At 40.2% G+C, this 19,140-nt stretch overlaps 1 protein-coding gene across 1 annotated transcript in view; it reads left to right on the forward strand.

Annotated features, from left to right (window-relative positions):
- The window catches only part of ITGB6 (integrin subunit beta 6), a 219,059-nt gene that overhangs the window by 117,396 nt on the left and 82,523 nt on the right, over positions 1-19,140 (forward strand). The window contains exons 4-8 of the mRNA XM_077447603.1: positions 4,027-4,231; positions 7,220-7,466; positions 10,260-10,422; positions 12,878-13,039; positions 16,054-16,149. Coding sequence (XP_077303729.1) covers positions 4,027-4,231; positions 7,220-7,466; positions 10,260-10,422; positions 12,878-13,039; positions 16,054-16,149 — 873 coding nt within the window. The remainder of the gene's footprint in view (positions 1-4,026; positions 4,232-7,219; positions 7,467-10,259; positions 10,423-12,877; positions 13,040-16,053; positions 16,150-19,140) is intronic.

A 19,140-nucleotide genomic window follows, 5' to 3' on the forward strand; every position in this document is an offset into this window, starting at 1 on the left:
GAGCTGCTGCATGCAGCATTAATGCACAGATTTGGAGGAAATGCACAAGGAACTCCGAGATTCAAGTAAGAATAAACAAGTCTCTTGTATTTAGGTCATACGTCTTGGTTGTGAGCTCAGCTTTAAAGAATAACCTGCTTTTTGAGTTCTTCTTTAGTAAGTGATTCATGAGATCGCACAAGGAATTTGCTGCTTGCAAACATTCTGGAGGGTAAATGATTAATTGTTCAGGTTGATATTCTAGTGAAATGCAGGAGGTCCTGAATGGGTGCCAGTGTCAACCATCATTGCCGATGATCCGATTACTCCTTCCTGCTCCTACATGCAGTGTGTGTTACAACAACATCCCACTTTTGCTGTGTCTACAAAAACCAATAAAGATAAACAAAAATGCAGATTTCTGAAGATTGGAGCAAAAGTATAACTGTTTTCTACAGTGGGGAAAATAATCATTTGATCCCCTACAGATTTTGTAAGTTTGTCCACCCGCAAAGAAATGAAGAGTCTATAATTTTTATCATAGGTGAATTTTAAATGATATAGATAAAATATCAACCAAAAATCCAGAAATTTATAAATGTAATTGCAGTTCAGTGAGTAAAATACGTCGATCCCCTGCCAACCAACAATAATTCTGGCTTCTACAGACTGGCTACAGTATGTGCTCATGTGGTACACAGATTAGTCCTGTCAATTTAGACCCCTTTCACACTACACTGCCCATAGCGTGGGCGGTAAAACGCCGCGATTTGCGGCGGATTTGCGGCACATTTCGGCCGCTAGCGGGACGCTTTTACCCCCGCTAGCGGCCAAGAAAGGGTTAAAACCGCCGGCAATATGCCTCAATAGTGGCGTTTTGCTGGCGGTATTACAGCGCTGCCCCATTGATTTCAATGGGGAGCAGCGGTGGAGAAGCGGTAAACACACCGCTCCTTCACCGCTCCAAAGAAGCTGCTGGCAGGACTTTTCCCTGACGTCCTGCCAGTGCACCACTGTAGTGTGAAAGCCCTCGGGCTTTCACACTAAAGACAATGGTGCAGCCTTTTTAGGGCGGATTGCAGGCGCTATTTCTAACGCTATAGCGCCTGCAAAACGCCCTGGTGTAAAAGGGGTCTTAAAAAGGTGTTCCTAACAACAACTCGTTATGTGTATAAAATACACCTGGCTACAGATTTTCTTTCTTCTATTCAAACCTCACCACCATGGGCTTCATCATCATCATGGGCACCGTCAACTGTTGGAGAGATTATTCGCAAATGGTTGATATTCTGTCTCTATCATTTAAAATATACCTATGATAAAAAGTTGTAGACCCTTCATTTTCTTTGTAAGTAGGCAAACTTACAAAATATGCAGGGGATCAAATAATTATTTTCCCCACTGTAACGTATAACACCCAATCAGGTTTTATCTATTAAATAAAATACATGACTATATCTATACTGTTACTATATAATAAATCCTACAATTCTAATTAATTTCCGAGTATAAAATTCAATATTGCATGAACTTGGAGTATAAACAATTACCCTTGCATTGGCGCTTGCACTGTACTACAAGGGACAAATGCTTATTTTGTCTAGGGAAGAACATATCTACCTCATTCCTCAGTTCTTAAGAATTCCTCCCAGCTGCACACTTGGTTCACCAAAAATCCTTATCTATGCTGATCTGTTGGTTGCAGGCACTCTGTCATTATCACATACAATGAAGGATCAGCAATCCTGCATTGTACGTGAGCATTCCCAGGGGCAGTCCACAACCCAGAACTCTAGATAGAGGAGAAGAGAGCTGACTGCCAGGGAAGGTAAGTATAGTTGCTTTTTCTGTTTGCCCTAGACCAGGCATCACCAAAGTATTGTCCGTAGGCCAAATCTGGCCCACTCAAAGATTGTCTCTTGCCCCTGGCTAAGTTCAGTGGTATAACCTCAATGTGCATAGATTGAGGATTCAGGTCAGTAGAGACTATGCTATCTGCTTCGTCCTGATGTAAGGGGAACTCTGTTGAGAACCCTAAAGCAATGGAGGACTCTGAGATAATGGTAACTCTGCTGGGGACCCTGATTTAGGAGGAACTGTAGTGGGGACCCTGATTTAAGAAGTGATTCTGATGTAAGGGGAAACTCATTTATTTAAAAAAACCTCTTTTTTGCCCCCATAAATATTTCTAAAATATAATACGTGGCTACAATATTGCAAAGGAGATTGGAGAACCCTGCCCTAGATGAAACAGTAATTTAATCCGTGAAGTGCTGGGAGAGCCCCACTGCAAGGGTCATCTTTTCCTAAAGCTCAGCTTTAAGGGAATCAGTAAAGAAGTTTATTGAGCTTTTTCCTAGTAAATGTTGGGGTCTATTCAGGGTGCACAGCAATTCCCTCGACCCCCTTCCCCACAGGAAGCCATTGGAGTGTGGGTTCTACACCTATCACTGGTGACCTTTGGTTATATCCTAAGGTGAAACTATAGAATTTTCTTATTAGTGATGTAAAAGAGTATGGGGACTCTCACCCCATAATTACCTGCTATTATGTAAGTGAGATCCCCATTGGGTCCCGCTCATATGGGTGATTGGAGGTGACAACGTTTTTCTGTTGGGAGGGTGGTGGAGAAACTTCTGCCTCATCTCTAGGGTTTCAGAAGCATCCTTGCATGTTCCATTGATTTTTTTTTTTTTTCAAACAGACACCTGGTATTTTAGTTAGCCATGCAGTTAGGTATATCACTAAAAGTAGTCATGCCGCTAGCTCTAGATCAAAGCACACAGAAGTGATAACTTTTCATCTAGGCTTCTCATGAATCTCCAGAGTGCGAAAAAGGCTGTGGGAGGAATTCACTGAGCCATTTCTAAACTCTCAGGTTCATTTCCTACGTCCAACTAAACAAAAGACATTATTTGTATCATGCAACACAACTAGAGCTGACTTTACAGAGGCATGGAAAAAGAAATGAATATCAGATTGTGGGCCCTGGAGATGTGCAGGCCCACCAACAGCTGAGGAGTCTATCTGTTCTTTATAACAGAGGAGGAACATCACTTTTCTCAGGGTGTGATTCCCTATGGCTATGGGCAATAAAGAGATCGATGGGATTAGAAGCACTGTCATTTAATAAAGTCAAATGCATTTTTCTAAGTGTAATAACACACAACTAGTTTATTAAACTAAGTATGAAAAATGGGGGGACTAATGTGCAAACTACAGGAAAAGAAGAACTAACAAGGTAGCTGCCAACATAAGAGTGTTGTCACACCAAAAATAAGTATTAATAAAGGGGTATAAATGTGGCACTTACCAAACAAAAAATAATTAAACCATAAAACAGTGAGCCTTTGGAAGTACCACATACAAATACAGGTATACCCCACTTTTAAGTACACAATGGGGTTTATTTACTAAAGCTGGAAAGTGCAAAATCAGGCTCACTTCTGCATAGAAACCAATGAGCTGCCAGGTTTTATTACCAAGCTGGGGTTAGAAGCTCATTGCGTTCTATGAAGAAGTGAGCCTGATTTTGAACTTTCCAGGTTTAGTAAATAAACCCCATTGCATACTTAAAAGTGGGGTATACCTGTAAATCCAAAGCAACAAATTGCATCCTTAAATGAATGTCTCATCAGCATTGTATAGCTAAAGATTAATAAACCAATGCTATAACAATTAATGAGAATCCTTCCTCCAAATAATAATCACCAAGTAAAAATTGCTTCAATTGTTATAGCAAGTTTTACTCCTGCTTGGTGATTATTATTTAGAGGAAGGATTCTCATTAATTGTTATAGCATTGGTTTATTAATCTTTGGCTATACAATGCTGATGAGACATTAATTTAAGGACGCAATTTGTTGCTTTGGATTTATTTGTATTTGGTACTTCCAAAGGCTCACTTTTTTATGGTTTAATTAATTTTTGTTTGGTAAGTGCCACATTTATACCCCTTTATTAATAGTCTGTGAAACTGATATGTGCTTGATATAATTATGTACCATATAATGTACCGGTTTTATATATTTCTTTTATTTTTTTTAGAACTTTACAGATTATTCAGGTGTTACTGCACGATGTGATACTCCTGCGGTTCTCTTCTCAAAGGGTTGTCTACTAAGCCACATTGAATTCCCTGAATCGAAAGTAGAAGTACACAGGAGTAAGCCACTTAGTGAAGGAGCCCAGGCAAACAGTTTAGATGTTACACAGATAACCCCACAGAAGCTAGTGCTGAAACTGAGGCCAGGTAAGTGTTCTGCTGAAGTTTAATCTGCTTATTTTTTGCATTCTCTGGTTCCTCTTTCCCTTTTTTATGAACATGCTAATACCATTTTTAAATCTGTTTAATTTTCCATACATGCCTTATCTTGTCATTACTGGATCTCTGTGCTTCCCCATGCAGTGCAGGCAGATCATGGCTGCGGAAGGGGCTGGCAGGGGTTTGTACTCATGATTAGTCCTTTGCCGTATGTCTGCCTTTTTCGGGTGCATCCTCCACAGTTCAGGTCCTCTTTATTGAGAGAGATAACTGGCACTTTAAACAAGCAGCTGGCAGATATACCGTACATGCCCTTTAACAGAATCATCACAAATCCAACAGCGTGTGTATTACTCATTTTTCCAGCATTGTAAAATTGTCCACATGTAAGCCAAACAAGCTCAAATGTAATCAGATTTTATTGTATTTCACTCCAACCTCTGTGCTACTGGCTAGCTTCTGTGTGACTCGTTGCTGTAGATTATCTTCAGTCTAAAGCAGTCTTTCTAAACCTTTTTTTCATCAGAGGAACCCTTGAAACAGTTTTCGGGTCTCAGGGAACCCCCCCGACTAAGATGATTAGACCTACAGCTTTTGGTACATTCCCATGATCAGTGAGGCAGGCCATTCCCGATTTATTTTCTCTCATTCAACCAGCAGGTTGAACCAAAGAAAATTAATTGATTTCCCCCCATCCACACATTGGAGGTGAATGGGGGAATCCCTCCCGCAGAACTATTGTATTCTGACAGTGGAGAGGCTTCCCCACCTTAACCACTTCAATACCAGGCACTTTCACCCCCTTCCTCCCCGGCCAATTTTCAGCTTTCAGGGCTGTCACACTTTGAATAACAATTGCACAGTCGTGAAACACTATACCCATATGAAGTTTTTATCTTTTTTTTTATTTTTTTTGAGACAGATAGAGATTTCTTTTGGTGGTATTTAACCACTTGCCGACTGCCCCACGCCAATATACATCGGTAGAAAGGCTCGTACAGGCAGAATCGTGTACCTGTACGTTGCCCTATAAGAGTCAGCGGCGCACCCGCGGCAAACTCCGTGAGTCGGGTCGCGGGTCCTGTGGACTCAATCACCATGGGGATACTGGCGGTCGCCTCACGGGGCGGCAGAACGGGGAGATGCTAATGTAAACAAGCATCTCCCCATTCTGCCTAGTGACACTGATCTCTGTTCCCTGTGATCAAAGCAGAGATCAGTGGTGTGTCCCACACAGCCACGCCCCCCCACAGTTAAACGCTCCCCCACACTTAACCCCTACACTGCCACCAAGTGGTTAACCCCTTCACTGCCAGTGTCATTTACACAGGAATCTGTGCATTTGTATAGCACTGACTGCTGTATAAATGACAATGGTCCCAAAAATGTGTTAAAAATATCCGATGTGTCCGCCATAATGTCGCAGTCATGATAATAATTGCTGATCGCCAGCATAAAAAAAAAAAATATATATTAATAAAAATGCCATAAAACTATCCCCTATATTGTAAACGCTATAACTTTTGCTCAAACCAATCAAAAAAGAAAAAAAAATGTTTATAGATTTTTGGGGGGGATATTTATTATAGCAAAAAGTAAAAAATAATGTGTTTTTTTTTCAAAATTGACGCTTTTTTTTTTGTTTAAAACGCAGGGGTGATCAAATACCACCAAAAGAAAGCTCTATTTGTGGGAAAAAGGGAGGTCAATTTTGCTTGGGAGCCACGTCGCATGACCGTTCAATTGTTAGTTAAAGCGACGCAGTGCCGAATCGCAAAAAGTGCTCTGGTCAGGAAGGGAGTAAATTCTTCCGGGGCTGAAGTGGTTAATTACCACTGAGTTTTTAATTTTTTTTCGAAACAAATGAAAAAAGACCAACAATTTGGATAAAATAAAGTTTTACTTAGGTTCTGTTACAAAATATTGTAGATAAGTAAATTTTCTCTTTCATTGATGTGCACTGATGAGGAGGCACTAATATGCGGCACTGATGGCCATACTGATAGGCAGAACTGTTGGGCACTGATAGGCGGCACTCATGGGCAGCCTTTTATAGGCACTGATAAGCGGCACTGAAAGACACCACTGATGGGCACTGATTGGCACCACTGATGGGCACTGATTGGCATCACTGGTGGGCACTAGCAGGTTTCACTGATGGGACTGCACTGATAGTCGATGTCTGTATTCTAATGCACTAATTATCAGCACAGACCCCCCTGTCAGGAGAGCCATTTATCAGCTCTCCTCTACTCTCCTGCTGTCAGCGTGAATAGAAGAATGGCAATAACTGGCACTTCCTATTTACATTGTGATCACCTGTGATTGGACACATCTACCTCATAGGATCTTTACTGTGACTGGAGATGTGGTGTGTCCAAGTGACAGACCGCACCAGCAATTGCCGTGCTGCACGCCCCCAGGGCCACACACGAGCGGCATGCTGTGAAGGACAACATATGATGCCCAATCACAACAATTAAACCCCTGCCTAGCCATCATTTTGCTATAGTCCGGGCGGGATGTGGTTAAAGGGGTAGTAAAGTGCTGCAATAAAAAAAAATTAATAGTATAATGTGCTAGTATGCATCGCAGCCCTCCAGCGGCACGCTGTCACTGCTAAACGGCTTCAGTCTTCCTTCTGGGTTTGCGGACTTCGGCTGTGTAAATGGCCAGAGCCGCGATGAGTCCTGTCCCTGAGATACTTACTTACGATATCGAAAATAAAATAATAAATATATTTTTTGCCTTTGTACCTTAATAAATCACATTGCTAATTGCTTTTTTGTAGCCTAAATACTGACATTTGCATTTAAAACTGTAATTTTGTAACTTTTAGAAATGCCAGTGAAAACTTGGCTGTGCCATTACATTTTTGGGTGTCATGTCAGTAAATTTCAATCTGATAGAAAGGCAACACTGATATTGTTGAGTTTAGTGTCATTATATAATAATTATATTCTGCTTTTTCATTAGCAAAAGAAGTAACATTTCAAGTCCATGTGCGTCAAAGTGAAGATTATCCTGTAGATTTATATTACTTAATGGACCTGTCAGCCTCCATGAAAGATGATCTGAGGACCATTCAGGTGTTGGGGTCCACTCTGTCACAAGAGATGTCCAAGCTAACCAGCAACTTTCGCCTTGGCTTCGGGTCATTTGTAGAGAAACCAGTTTCACCGTATATTAAAACCATTCCGAAAGAAATGGAAAATCCTTGCCAGTAAGTAACTTACTCATTTTTAGTCAGAATCTTTCCTTTAAGTGTTAACTGGAATTAATTGTAGTCACTCCAATGTATAACGTATTACTCATCTGTGACCTGCTGATAAATGACATCATTGGTACTTCGAACATTATATTGGATGCCAAAATTACATCAGTTTTTTTTTTTCCTCTGACACAGAACTAACATTCACATACTTTTTCACATGTGAATACAATTAGGTTTATTACAGTGTTTTACAACATATTCATCTTGGTATATATGCAACATCTATATCATAGTTTGGTCCCGAGAAATGTCTGTCTTGAAATGTTCCTAGTTTTCAGTATGTGCCACAAGGTTCCACCATTTCTGCAAACCAGATTCTCATCTTTGAAAATGGGATTCCAGCCAATAATCAATGTCTGTATTCTCTTTAAGTAAAGTCCCTCTCACTGTGCCGTAGACAGTGGTCAACAGGACAAGAAGTAAGGGAAAGTTGAAAGAATTTGAAGTACAATTCTAACTCTTCATATCTGTATCATAAATTATTTAGTTGCTGTCTGTGTCCTCTTAGTAGAGATGTTCCTCTATTTCCTGTCCTGATGAATGCTGTTTCTGGGTAGAGTTCCTCTATAGGGGGGTCAATATTGTTGTTAAAGACCTTTTTTTCTTATAAATTCCAGCTTCCCTATGTAGTAATTTACTATTAATGTACTTCTGTTGCAGAAAATAAAAAAGCTTTCTATGTATTTTAGGGTGAGGCGTTTCCTCAGCCTCCAGTTTGTTCAATACAAAAGTGCACAACTTCCTAGTATGTAGATTTAGGACATGGAAATTGTTAAGCTTCAGGAAGTACTTCACCAGGTGACCTTATGAACACACACCCTGGACCTGCCATCCCCCTCCACCCACCTCTGTACTGATATGCAGACAGTAGTAAACAGAACTGTGTCCCTAGAAGTCTGTAAAGCTACCATAAACTATATATCATTGTACAATTTAGATCTGCAGATAACACAGCAATGAAAAACTGGTCAGCAGCAGGACAATTTCATATAGTTAGGCCTAAATTTACTAGAAACAAAGAGCCCAAGCTGAGACTACACAGGAATCAGGGTACTGCAGAGGATACAACAGTGTAAAATAGGCCAGCAGCAGACCACTTTATGTTAGAGATAGCAGGCCTAACTGGGGTATGCCAAACATATTTTTTTATATCTATGGAGATAGGGGATGCAGTGAGGTATGTAACCTGAGGTGGTTTAGATGCACACTGTTTTTGCACTTAAAAAAACAAAAAGTTTTTTATTTTATTTAAAATAATGTAACTGTGTTCTCTGAATAAAAGGCAGCTTCAATAACAGATTGTCAGCAACTAGTGAGAGCTCTAATTTTAACACTCCTAACATATGTAATTAACATAAAATACAATTTTAAAACAACCCTCAAATACCCTCCTGAAACCACTGCTCTTTTTTTTTTAATGGAAACCCTTTTAAAAAAAGCAGTTTGACCTGAAAAAAAAATGTCCTATTAACGTAAAATTAAAAAGAATAAACCCCCAAAATAAATGAAAACCATGAAAATACCAGCCTATGGAAAACAAAGCATTGCAGTAAAAAAAAACAAAAAAAAACAAAACAAAAAAACCAACCAAAATTAATATCAAATGAAAGACAAAAATGCCCCAATAATAAAAACAATAAGAAAAAGAGGGCAGCAAAAAGGTTGATTCCCCAAAAAGCTAGGAATCAGAATAAAAGTAGTTTCCTAATGGATCTTAATTGCTCCCTGTGCAGTTAGTCAGCATTCCCTACATTTTCTCTGTAATAGCTTCCAACTCACTGACACCATGGGGTTGATTTACTAAAGGCAAATCCACTGTGCACTACAAGTGTACTGCATGTGCAGTCGCTGTAGATCTGAGGGGGGCATGCAAGGAAAAAAAAAACAAAAAAATAGCATTTTTGCTTACACATGATTGGATGATAGAGATGAGCAGAGCTTCCCCTCATTTCAGATCTTCCCCTCAGATCTAGAGCAAGTGCACTTGCAGTACACAGCACATTTGCCTTAGTAAATCAACCCCTTAGACTGCTCTGTGCTGCCATCTCCCCCCTCCACCTCCATTTTGTAGTGAAGGGGTGGCTCAACCAAAAGCCCCCTTATTGTGCCTTCTAAGCCTGCTGGCCATGATTTAAAGGACTATGCAAAGCATGATGGTGCATAATCTGCCTATAAAATTGACAGAACCGAGAATCTTGAACCTGCAGGTTTCACCTCCAATGGTGACCGCACAATCAAACATCTTCACAAGAGTCCCATGGTAAAGAGCTATTACTGTTTATGTAACCAGGAAATATAAGAAGCCAAGGACTGACTCAGATCATAAAAATTAAAATATAACAAAAATATCACTTTAGTTATTTGAACTAGGGCACCAGGTGTTGGCTGCAAAATGAGTGGTTTATTGGTTACCTGACATTAAAATTTGAGGGAAAAAAAAGTTATTGGTTAGTTCTCTTGTCTACTTAAACATCAACTCTTGTTAACATGTAAAAATCAATCAATTACATCCTTCAGTTAGAGCTGAATGCACAACCACCCTAACCTTTGAACCACAACACCTTTTCACAAATTTCTGTACACCCCAGCACATGTCATACAGTCCTTTAGTGTACTATGCCTATGTTTACCCTTGGACCAAATGTTTATCCCTACATTAAATTAATATTAATGATGACGGTAAAAGTGTTTGTTTTCCCTTCAAGAGATCCAAGGGAGTTAATCGATATTCTTCTTTTGCAGTCCATATGTAGTTTGTTTGCCTACCTTTGGATACAAGCATGTTTTGTCCCTGACCCATAATACGACAGATTTTAATGACATTGTGAAGAAACAGACAATTTCAGCAAATATCGACACTCCAGAGGGGGGATTTGATGCAATCATGCAAGCAACTGTCTGCAAAGTATGTTTCTTTATTGTGTAAATTCCATTTTGTGAGTGGAAACTGTCATTATGTGGTTTGAAGTAACATTGATGAAAGGATAGTGTGCCAAATGATCACTATTTCTAAACTGAGTGACAGGACGTATTACCGTAATACTATTACAAGCTAGAGAAATTCAAACTAAGCATTTGATGACAAATGGTCAAGCAAAATTCAAACCAGTCCGTAAACCAAAAGATTTAGGATGTAAACCCGATTTTTTTGTTTGTCATAATGTAGAGTATAAGATTTCCTATGATTTGAGCCCAGTCTTGCCACAAAGAGTTAATCCAGCTCTGAGCAATCTTGACAAACAGAAAAAACTTTGTCAAATCCTCCCCCTTGCTGTGAGTGACAGGTGATTTACATATCTTGTGCACTAGCCTAAGAGACATGCATTATTTTTTAATTCCCTCTCACTCCTTTCTTCTGCTGCTCTGCAAAGATTGGATTTTCCACACCTCAGCATAATTGGGCATGCTGAAGTCATGTGGTTACTTTCCTGTCTTTTCACTGGATGTTAGTGATCATAGCAGAAGTTCAGTGTAAGAAATACACAGGAAAAAATGTATACCGACATCACGACTCCACCCACCGAGCTCCAGACAACAGACCCACCCACAGAATCTGCAGTTTTTCGGGTCTCGTAACAGACCGAGCGGAGACATTTTGGCAGGTAAAGATTCATGCAGGAGGCATGTATATCCTTCTAGATAACCAATATTGCAGACGTTTAGAAAGGATGACATTGGGTTTACAGCCACTTTAATCTTGACTTGACTTGTGAAAGTCTAGCTTCCACCCCGCCCTCCCATTTTCCTAGCCCACCATTGACCAGTGAGACTGGCCATAACATGAAAGCATCAGCTGGAAGACTCAGGAGGTGGGAAGGTTGAAACCAAATGCAGGATGGATAACTGACACACTACCGGGGTTGTCAGTGACATGTAACAAAGCCTTAAAGCCTAGCTCTGGTAAACCACTCTTCAAGAAATACAGATCAGTCTCATAGCCCTATTTATTTCATCTGTCTTTTACAGATCTAACCACTGACCACATTTACTTTTTGAGCCCATACGCAAACAGAAACACTTTTCCATCAATTTTGAGTATTTTTTTGTTTTGTGGATTTTAATTTATCTTTAAATAATTTTTTGCACTTTGTATATATCCTTTGGCCTAGCTACGTGTTTTTACTATGTATCTTTTTCTCTATACACTAGCCCTGAAGAAGGGGTTGCCTCTACTTGTTTATGCCCCGTACACACGATCTAACTTTTCGTCAACAAAACTGTGAATTTTTGTTCGAAGGATGTTGGCTCCAACTTGTCTTGCATACACATGGTCACACAAATGTTGGCCAAAAATTACAAACATAGTGACGTACAAGATGTACGTGATATCTCCATTACGAACGCTAGTTTTACAAGACTGAACGCTTCCGGCTTGTACTTGATTCCAAGCATGCGTGGACTTTTGTCCGAAGGACTTGTGTACACACGATCGGAAAGTCCGATAACGAATATTTGTTGGCGGAAAATTTTGAGAATCTGCTAGCCAAAATTTGTTGGTGGAAAGTCGGACAACAAATGTCCCGTGGAGCATACACACAGTCGGACTTACTGCCAACAAGCTCACATCCAACATTTCCCATCGGAAATTCCAATCGTGTGTACGTGGCATAACTTTTATCTCCAAAAAAACTATAAAATTCATCACGTGAGACCTTTCTTTTTTTGGACACCGATGTTCACTGTGGTAATGCCTCCATTGTCGGTATCAGAAAGGTAGCAGCCCTAGACCCCAACGGAGTCTATCACTTACCGCCTACAATTGGGATACAACCCATTGGAAGTAATTCCCTTTACACCCGCCACTAGACAGCCGCAAGCGGCACCAGTCCAGTGCTGTCTTCTACTCAAACTTGATATCTCAGGAAAAGGCAGTGGTCTCAGGATGAAAACTGAAATCACCCCAAAGGAGACCCATAAAGTAACAACCCTCCCATGTCTATTCACACATCCCCTGAAGAAGCAATCTACTGCGAAACATGTTGGGATCATGTGTGTTTAATGAGAACAACCATTACATTGTATTGTCCTGTGTTTTTATATTTCATTAATAATTGTTAATGATTTTAACTTTGAATTTAATAAATATTTGTATCATAATTCTGTATCCTATTTAATAATGTCTATTATCTAGTCACTATTTGCACCGTCAAAATCCCTAATTCCCTCTCTTGCTTTTGATTCATGTTTCAATTCTCAGGGATGTGGTGCCTTATCTATTAGGTTTTTTGTGATGCTGAACCACTAAAACTGTTCCATGTTTCAAAATGTATTTTGTTTTTGAGTTGTTATGAGGCTGTTGTTTTTTATATTGTCATAGTACTCAAACAGAACTGTTTTAATATCAATTATTTGAAATTCAGGACAGGATTGGATGGAGGAACAGATCGATGCATTTGCTGGTGTTTGTGGCAGATGCTGATTCTCACTACGGTATGGACAGTAAACTGGCTGGTATTGTGATACCCAATGATTGTCAGTGTCATCTAGACAGCAATAATGAATACTACATGTCAACTGTCCAGGTATATATCATTTTGTTTGTATATTTAACTGTCCTATCAGTAACACATATGGGGAGGGGGGCAAAGCTGGCCAGTCAATGTCATTGTATAAGTTACTATTAAAACTGCACAATCAGTCACAATATCTCAGGCATAGGCTGTCAACATTAAAAAAAAAAAACATTGTTTAATTTAAACTGAAAGTATGGTGGTTTTCATGTATTTTCTTTAGTTACTATGGTCAGGGTTAAAAATAAATATTTTAGTTAGGTAAATATTATTACATATAAATATTATTACATTCAGTGCATCCGGAAAGTATTCACAGCGCTTCACTTTTTCCACATTTTGTTATGTTACAACCTTATTCCAAAATGGGTTAAATTAATTATTTTCCTCAAAATTCTACCAACAATACCCCATAATAACAACGTGAAAGAAGTTTGTTTAAAATTTTTGCCAATTTATTAAAAATAAAAAGCGAAAAAAAAACACATGTACTGTACATAAGTATTTAGAGAGGGAAGGAAGCACCAGCTAAGTGTAGTATCCCAGTAAAATGTATAAAGACAGATTAAAAAACACTCACAAGGTTTGGTAGGTATAGTATTTATTTTTTTTAATTTTTTTTTTCGAAAAAGGTGGCAACTCTCCCCCACCTAAATGTGTAAAGTGGTTGTGGGTGAGTTTCAGACCTCCTTTGAAAAAGCTGTACTGTTTGGAAGAGCTAGCTTGTCTGGGTAGTTCTTGCCTTTGCTAGAGCCATTAAAGTGGTTGTAAACCCTTTGCAACCACTTAAAACTACAGGCAAGCCTATAATTAGGCTTATCTGTAGCTGCACTGGATATCTCCTAAACCTGCACGGTTTAGGACATATCCCTTTATTTGCATGTGCTGATGTCATGCGGCAGATGTGCACTTAAGCCAACTGAAGCAATGGCATGCGCGGGAGTGACATCACCGCGGCTCCGGCCAACCACAGCACCGGAGCCGCGATACTGTGAAGTAACCCCTGGGATGAATGTCGCCGGCCGGAGGGGGGGGATGAGGATGACGGCTGCGGGGGCTTCGTTCTCTGGTAAGTAATTCATAATGAGCTAGTATGATATGCATACTAGCTCATTATGCCTTTATCTTGCAGGGGTTTTTTTTTTTTTTTTCAGGAGGGTTTACAACCACTTTAAGTATTTTATACAATATATAATATATAGTTATTCTGTTATTCTGACTGCTGTCATGTCAAAATCTTGAGATTTAGTAAACCCACAACCTTGAGGAAGCTTGCTGTAGCACATGAAAAGGTAGTTGATACTGGCTTTGCTGAACCTTCCACATGAGTTTTTTTTTTATATCTGCACCAATAAATGTCAGATCAGTATTGTAAGTGCAGGATTTTGATTTATTTATGTTCAGACAAAACAAAGGGCTAAATTACATTGTCTAATTTTGTAAGAGGCCATATGTTAGTGTAGCACTGACCCCTGAAGGAGCGGCTGGTTTTGTTTGGTCTTACTGTTACCTTCTCCACCTCGTGCTCGTCTAGGGGTTTCCCAAGGTTGATGGCCCAGTAAACTGTAGAGACCAACACTTGAATCCCTTTAGGAATTTTTATTTACAAAAACCATTAAACAGAACACAGTCTCTCAGTAAGGAATAGAGGGTATGGGTAGTAAAGCTCAGGTACTCTTGGAACTTCTGACACTTGGAATGTCTCTCTCTAGGCAATCCAGGGAATAGCCATTCGCAACTGGATATTTCATCTATCGGATAAATCCCCTTTTAGTGAATTTAGCAGCCGACAGGTGATTTAAGTTTAGCAAAGTCTCTGCCACAGACTTGGTTGTAGAACTTTAAAGCAGATCAGAAAGTCTCTCACAGAACTTAGTTGTAACTGAAGGATGAAATTAGGAACTCTCTCACGGTACCAGTATCTTGCAGCCGGTCCGGCGATACCATAAGAATGCGGATTCACTTGGTGTCCTTTCAGCTTAGCTTCCAGGCTCTTACCGAGCAGCCAGCCTCATGCATGGCTCTCTTCTGGAGAGTCCTCCCCTTATTGCGTTTTCAGTTGCTGTGCCTCTCCAAATGAGACGGCACCGGACCACTTCGGAACCCTCTTTCCAGTTACTGTGCCTCGGGCTAGCCAGCCCTGAGACTTGGAAATGGATGGATCCGCACCCCAGGCCATGAGGGCCTCTAGGGGCCGGTCAGGAGGACCAGGACCAAAGGGTCAGCACATACTTCTGGACCGGAAACCCAGAACCACATTATCTCAGCACCTGAAGTACCCTCTCCCGGAATACACAGCGAGACAACGCACCCGCTGATTGGCTCAGAGAGAGAGATTGGTACCCAATGCGTCCAACCAGACTGCGTTCCAATGCCTGTCAAAGGTGACACATACACCTATGACCAGGCAGAACATAGTACCGTCCAGCCAGACTGATGCCAAAACCATAATTTACTGAAATCAACTCCAAAACCCAACTATGGTCTTAGGAAAAAACTAAATTTACAAAACCTAGCGCACGCTCTTCAGGATCCCGGTGCTACATTAGCTTTTATCGAGAGTCTAAGTTGCTTAATTGCAAACTGTTGCTTTAATAATTTGTTGATTAACATACTAATTATAGAATATATTAAAAGTGAGATGGTTATGATGTTATTCATTCCATTATTGAAGTTAATAAAAAAAAAATCAGCATTGATGTATCAGAAAACCCTTTTAGTACTTTCTTATCTGAAATTGATTACAGACATGCAGCCTCTTTAACAGAAGGTTCGAATGTTAAACTTTTGGGGATCCAAAAGGAAAGAACCAGGCAATGTATAGCCAAAAAAAGGCAGTTTGCAAATTTGATCCAGGGTTCAATCATTCTGGGTAGAAGTGTCTTTTTGAGAAGGAAGGCAGAAGTAAAAATAGGAGTGTGGGAACAGCAAACCATCTGACTTGCAAATGACTTTCCTTTGTTTACGGCCAGTAACCAGTTGATACACACCAGAATACACAATGTCCTGTTTGATTTCTGCTTTAGGAATATCCATCTCTTGGTCAGCTGATTGAGAAGCTTGTGGAGAATAATATTCTGCTTATTTTTGCTGTAACGGAAAAACAAGTTCCTCTGTATCAGGTAAGAACAAGACCCAGCCTTTGTTCCCTCTTCATTCTTACTAGAAAACTGGGTTAGTCATTACGGTAGGAAAAATTACTACATTTGTAGATTTTTTATTTTTTTTTACTATTATTGTAGCTGTATGTATAGTGTATACTCAGGCAAAATAGTTTTGTTTATAGAGTAGGGAAGCGTTAGAGCCCCTTTCCGTATCCATGTATGCATCCCATTGCATTTCCCTCTGCTTCTTATCTTGGTAAGAAAGTTGTCAATGAGACAAGAAGTGGGGGGCAATCTCCAAAGAAGACACAGACACCAATGAAAAGCTAATGGAGATTCTAGCCTTCTCTTACTCTACGAATAACAAATTCTTTTCTTGCCCTTGTGTTCCTGTTAAAGAAATTTACTCTCATTTCCTGTCCAGACAGCAGCCAGAAATAAGGGACATTTTCTTAAATAGTAGCGAACAACATTAAAGCGGAGTTACACCCAAAAATGGAACTTCTGCTTTAAGTTAAGGTGACCCCCTGACATGCCACATTTGGCATGTTATTTTTTGGGGAGCGGGTGGATACCCTCTTTGTAGAGGGTCCCAGCTCCCACTTCCTCCCGGCACACCGCAGCACCGGAAAGGGAGATCACCTCTCCCCCTTCCCTGTCGGCAATCATCTGGGACATGTCACAGGTCCCAGATGATTGCCCGGCCAGTCGCGGCGCACGGCTCACAAATGTGCAGTGGGTGCCCAGCTGTGCAGCCACAGCCAGGCGCCCACAGTTACAATATCAGCACCGCAGAGAGGAGGGGAGACGAGTGGGGCTTCGTTGCCCCGCATCGCTGGACTCTGGACAGCTAAGTGTCTGATTATTATAATTCAGCAGCTGCAGTATTTGTAGCTCCTAACTTTTCATTTATTTTTTTTAAGCGTAGCTCTGCTTTAACAGGGGTTATAACCTTTATCTACACGTTTATGTATATTTAAAGTTTAACCGCTTGCTGACCGGCTCACGCACGTCAGCAGAATGACACTCCTACGCAAACTGATGTATCTGTATGTAAAAAAAAAGCAGTATAGCGCACGTGAGCATGTCCGCGGGTCCCGTGGACTTGATGTCCGCTGCCGGCCCGCAATCTCAGCGAGGAGAGGTAGAACAGGGAAATGCCTATGTAAACAAAGCATTTCCCTGTTCTGCCTAGTGACATGACAGTGATCAGGAGCAGTGATCTCTGTCATGTCAGTGGTAGCTCATCCCCTCTGTAACACACTTAACCCCTTGATCACCCCCTAGTATTTAACCCCTTCCCTGTCAGTGACATTTATACAGTAATTGCTGGCTATTTTTTAGCTCTGATCGCTGTATAAATGTCAATGGTCCCAAAATAGTGTCAAAAGTTTCGATCTGTCCACCGCAATGTTGCAGTCCCGATTAAAAATCACAGATTACTAATAAAAAAACAATAATAAAAATGCCATAAATCTATCCCCTATTTTGTAGATGCTATAACTTTTGCGCAAACCAATAAATATATACTCTTATTGCGATTTTTTTTTTTTTTTTATGTAGAAGAATACATATCAGCCTAAACTGAGGAAGATTTTTTTTTTTTTCCTATAAATATACTTTTGGGGGATTTTTATTTTAGCAAAAAGTAAAAAATATTGCTTTTTTTCAAAATTGTCAGACTTTTTTTGTTCATAGCGCAAAAAATTCAAATACGCAGAGGTGATAAAATACCACCAAAAGAAATCTCTATTTGTGGGAAAAAAATTGTTTGGGTACAGCGTCGAACGACCACGCAATTGTCATGTAAAGCGATGCAGTGCGGTATCGCAAAAAATGCTCTGGTCATTAAGGGGGTAAAATCTTCTGGGGCTGAAGTGGTTAAAGTGTTACTAAACCCACAACAGTAAAATCAGTCAGCATTCTCATAGGACAATCAGAGCAGAATGAAAGCTCCTCCTCCAAGCTTTAACTAGACACTGATAGAAGTCACAAGACTGCTCTAACTGCTGATGAAAAACGGTATTTAGCAGTTTATATTTACTAATATAATTGTATTTCCACTTTCTGTGTACTGTGGGAGACCAGATTTAGTGAATGCAGGGCCCTGGATTTAGTAACACTTAATTTTGTTAAAGAAGAAAAAAACAATCCTGGCTGGGTGATCAATGTACATTGCAGGGATTTTAACAAACTGTAGTACAGTCCTACCTTTTTCTGTTCTGCTTAAAAAGCTTTGTTTCCCTGTGCCCTTTACAGACTGATTTCTGAATAGGAAAATCTGCTTCATTATTGTCACCTGGAACATTTCTATAGACCAAAGCTGTATCCCTTAGACCCCTTTCACACAGAGGGCGTTTTGCATGCGCTATAGCGTTAGAAATCGCGCCTTCAATCCGCCCCCAAACTGCTGCTCCATTCATTCCAGTGTGAAAGCCCGAGGGCTTTCACACTAGAGCGGTGTGCTGGCAGGACGTCAGGAAAAGTCCTGCCAGCAGCTTCTTTGGAGCGGTGAAGGAGCGGTGTGTTTACCGCTGCTCCCCATTGAAATCAATGGGGCAGCGCTGCATTACCATTGGCAAAACGCCATTATTGCGGGTGGTTTTAACCCTTTCTCAGCCGCTAGCGGGGGGGGGTTAAAAGCGCCCCACTAGGTTTTTATATTCCATTGAATTTTTGGCACAGTTTTAAAAAAATACAGAAGTTTCAGATTGAAATGGAAGGGTCGTTTTTAATAACATTAAAATACAAAATGGCTTGTGTGTCAATTTTATATGCTCTAATATATTTTGAACCAAAGTGGAATTCCCCTTTTAGATCCAAAAGCTTACTCCTCGTTACTTAATGATCCAGAGACCCTATATCATCTGACTTGTCTCACACTTTTTTAAGAATAAAGCCACCTGAGTCTAGGTCCACTTTAAGTGCTACAGTAGCAAAGTCAATGTAGATATTTTCAAAGTAAATCTTTAAAACCCATTACTTATTTTAATATGCATCATGGCCCCT

Source organism: Lithobates pipiens, unplaced genomic scaffold (genome assembly GCF_037356315.1).
Source record: "Lithobates pipiens isolate NorthernLeopardFrog02 unplaced genomic scaffold, aLitPip1_a1.2 Scaffold_22, whole genome shotgun sequence".
Lineage (NCBI taxonomy): Eukaryota > Metazoa > Chordata > Amphibia > Anura > Ranidae > Lithobates > Lithobates pipiens.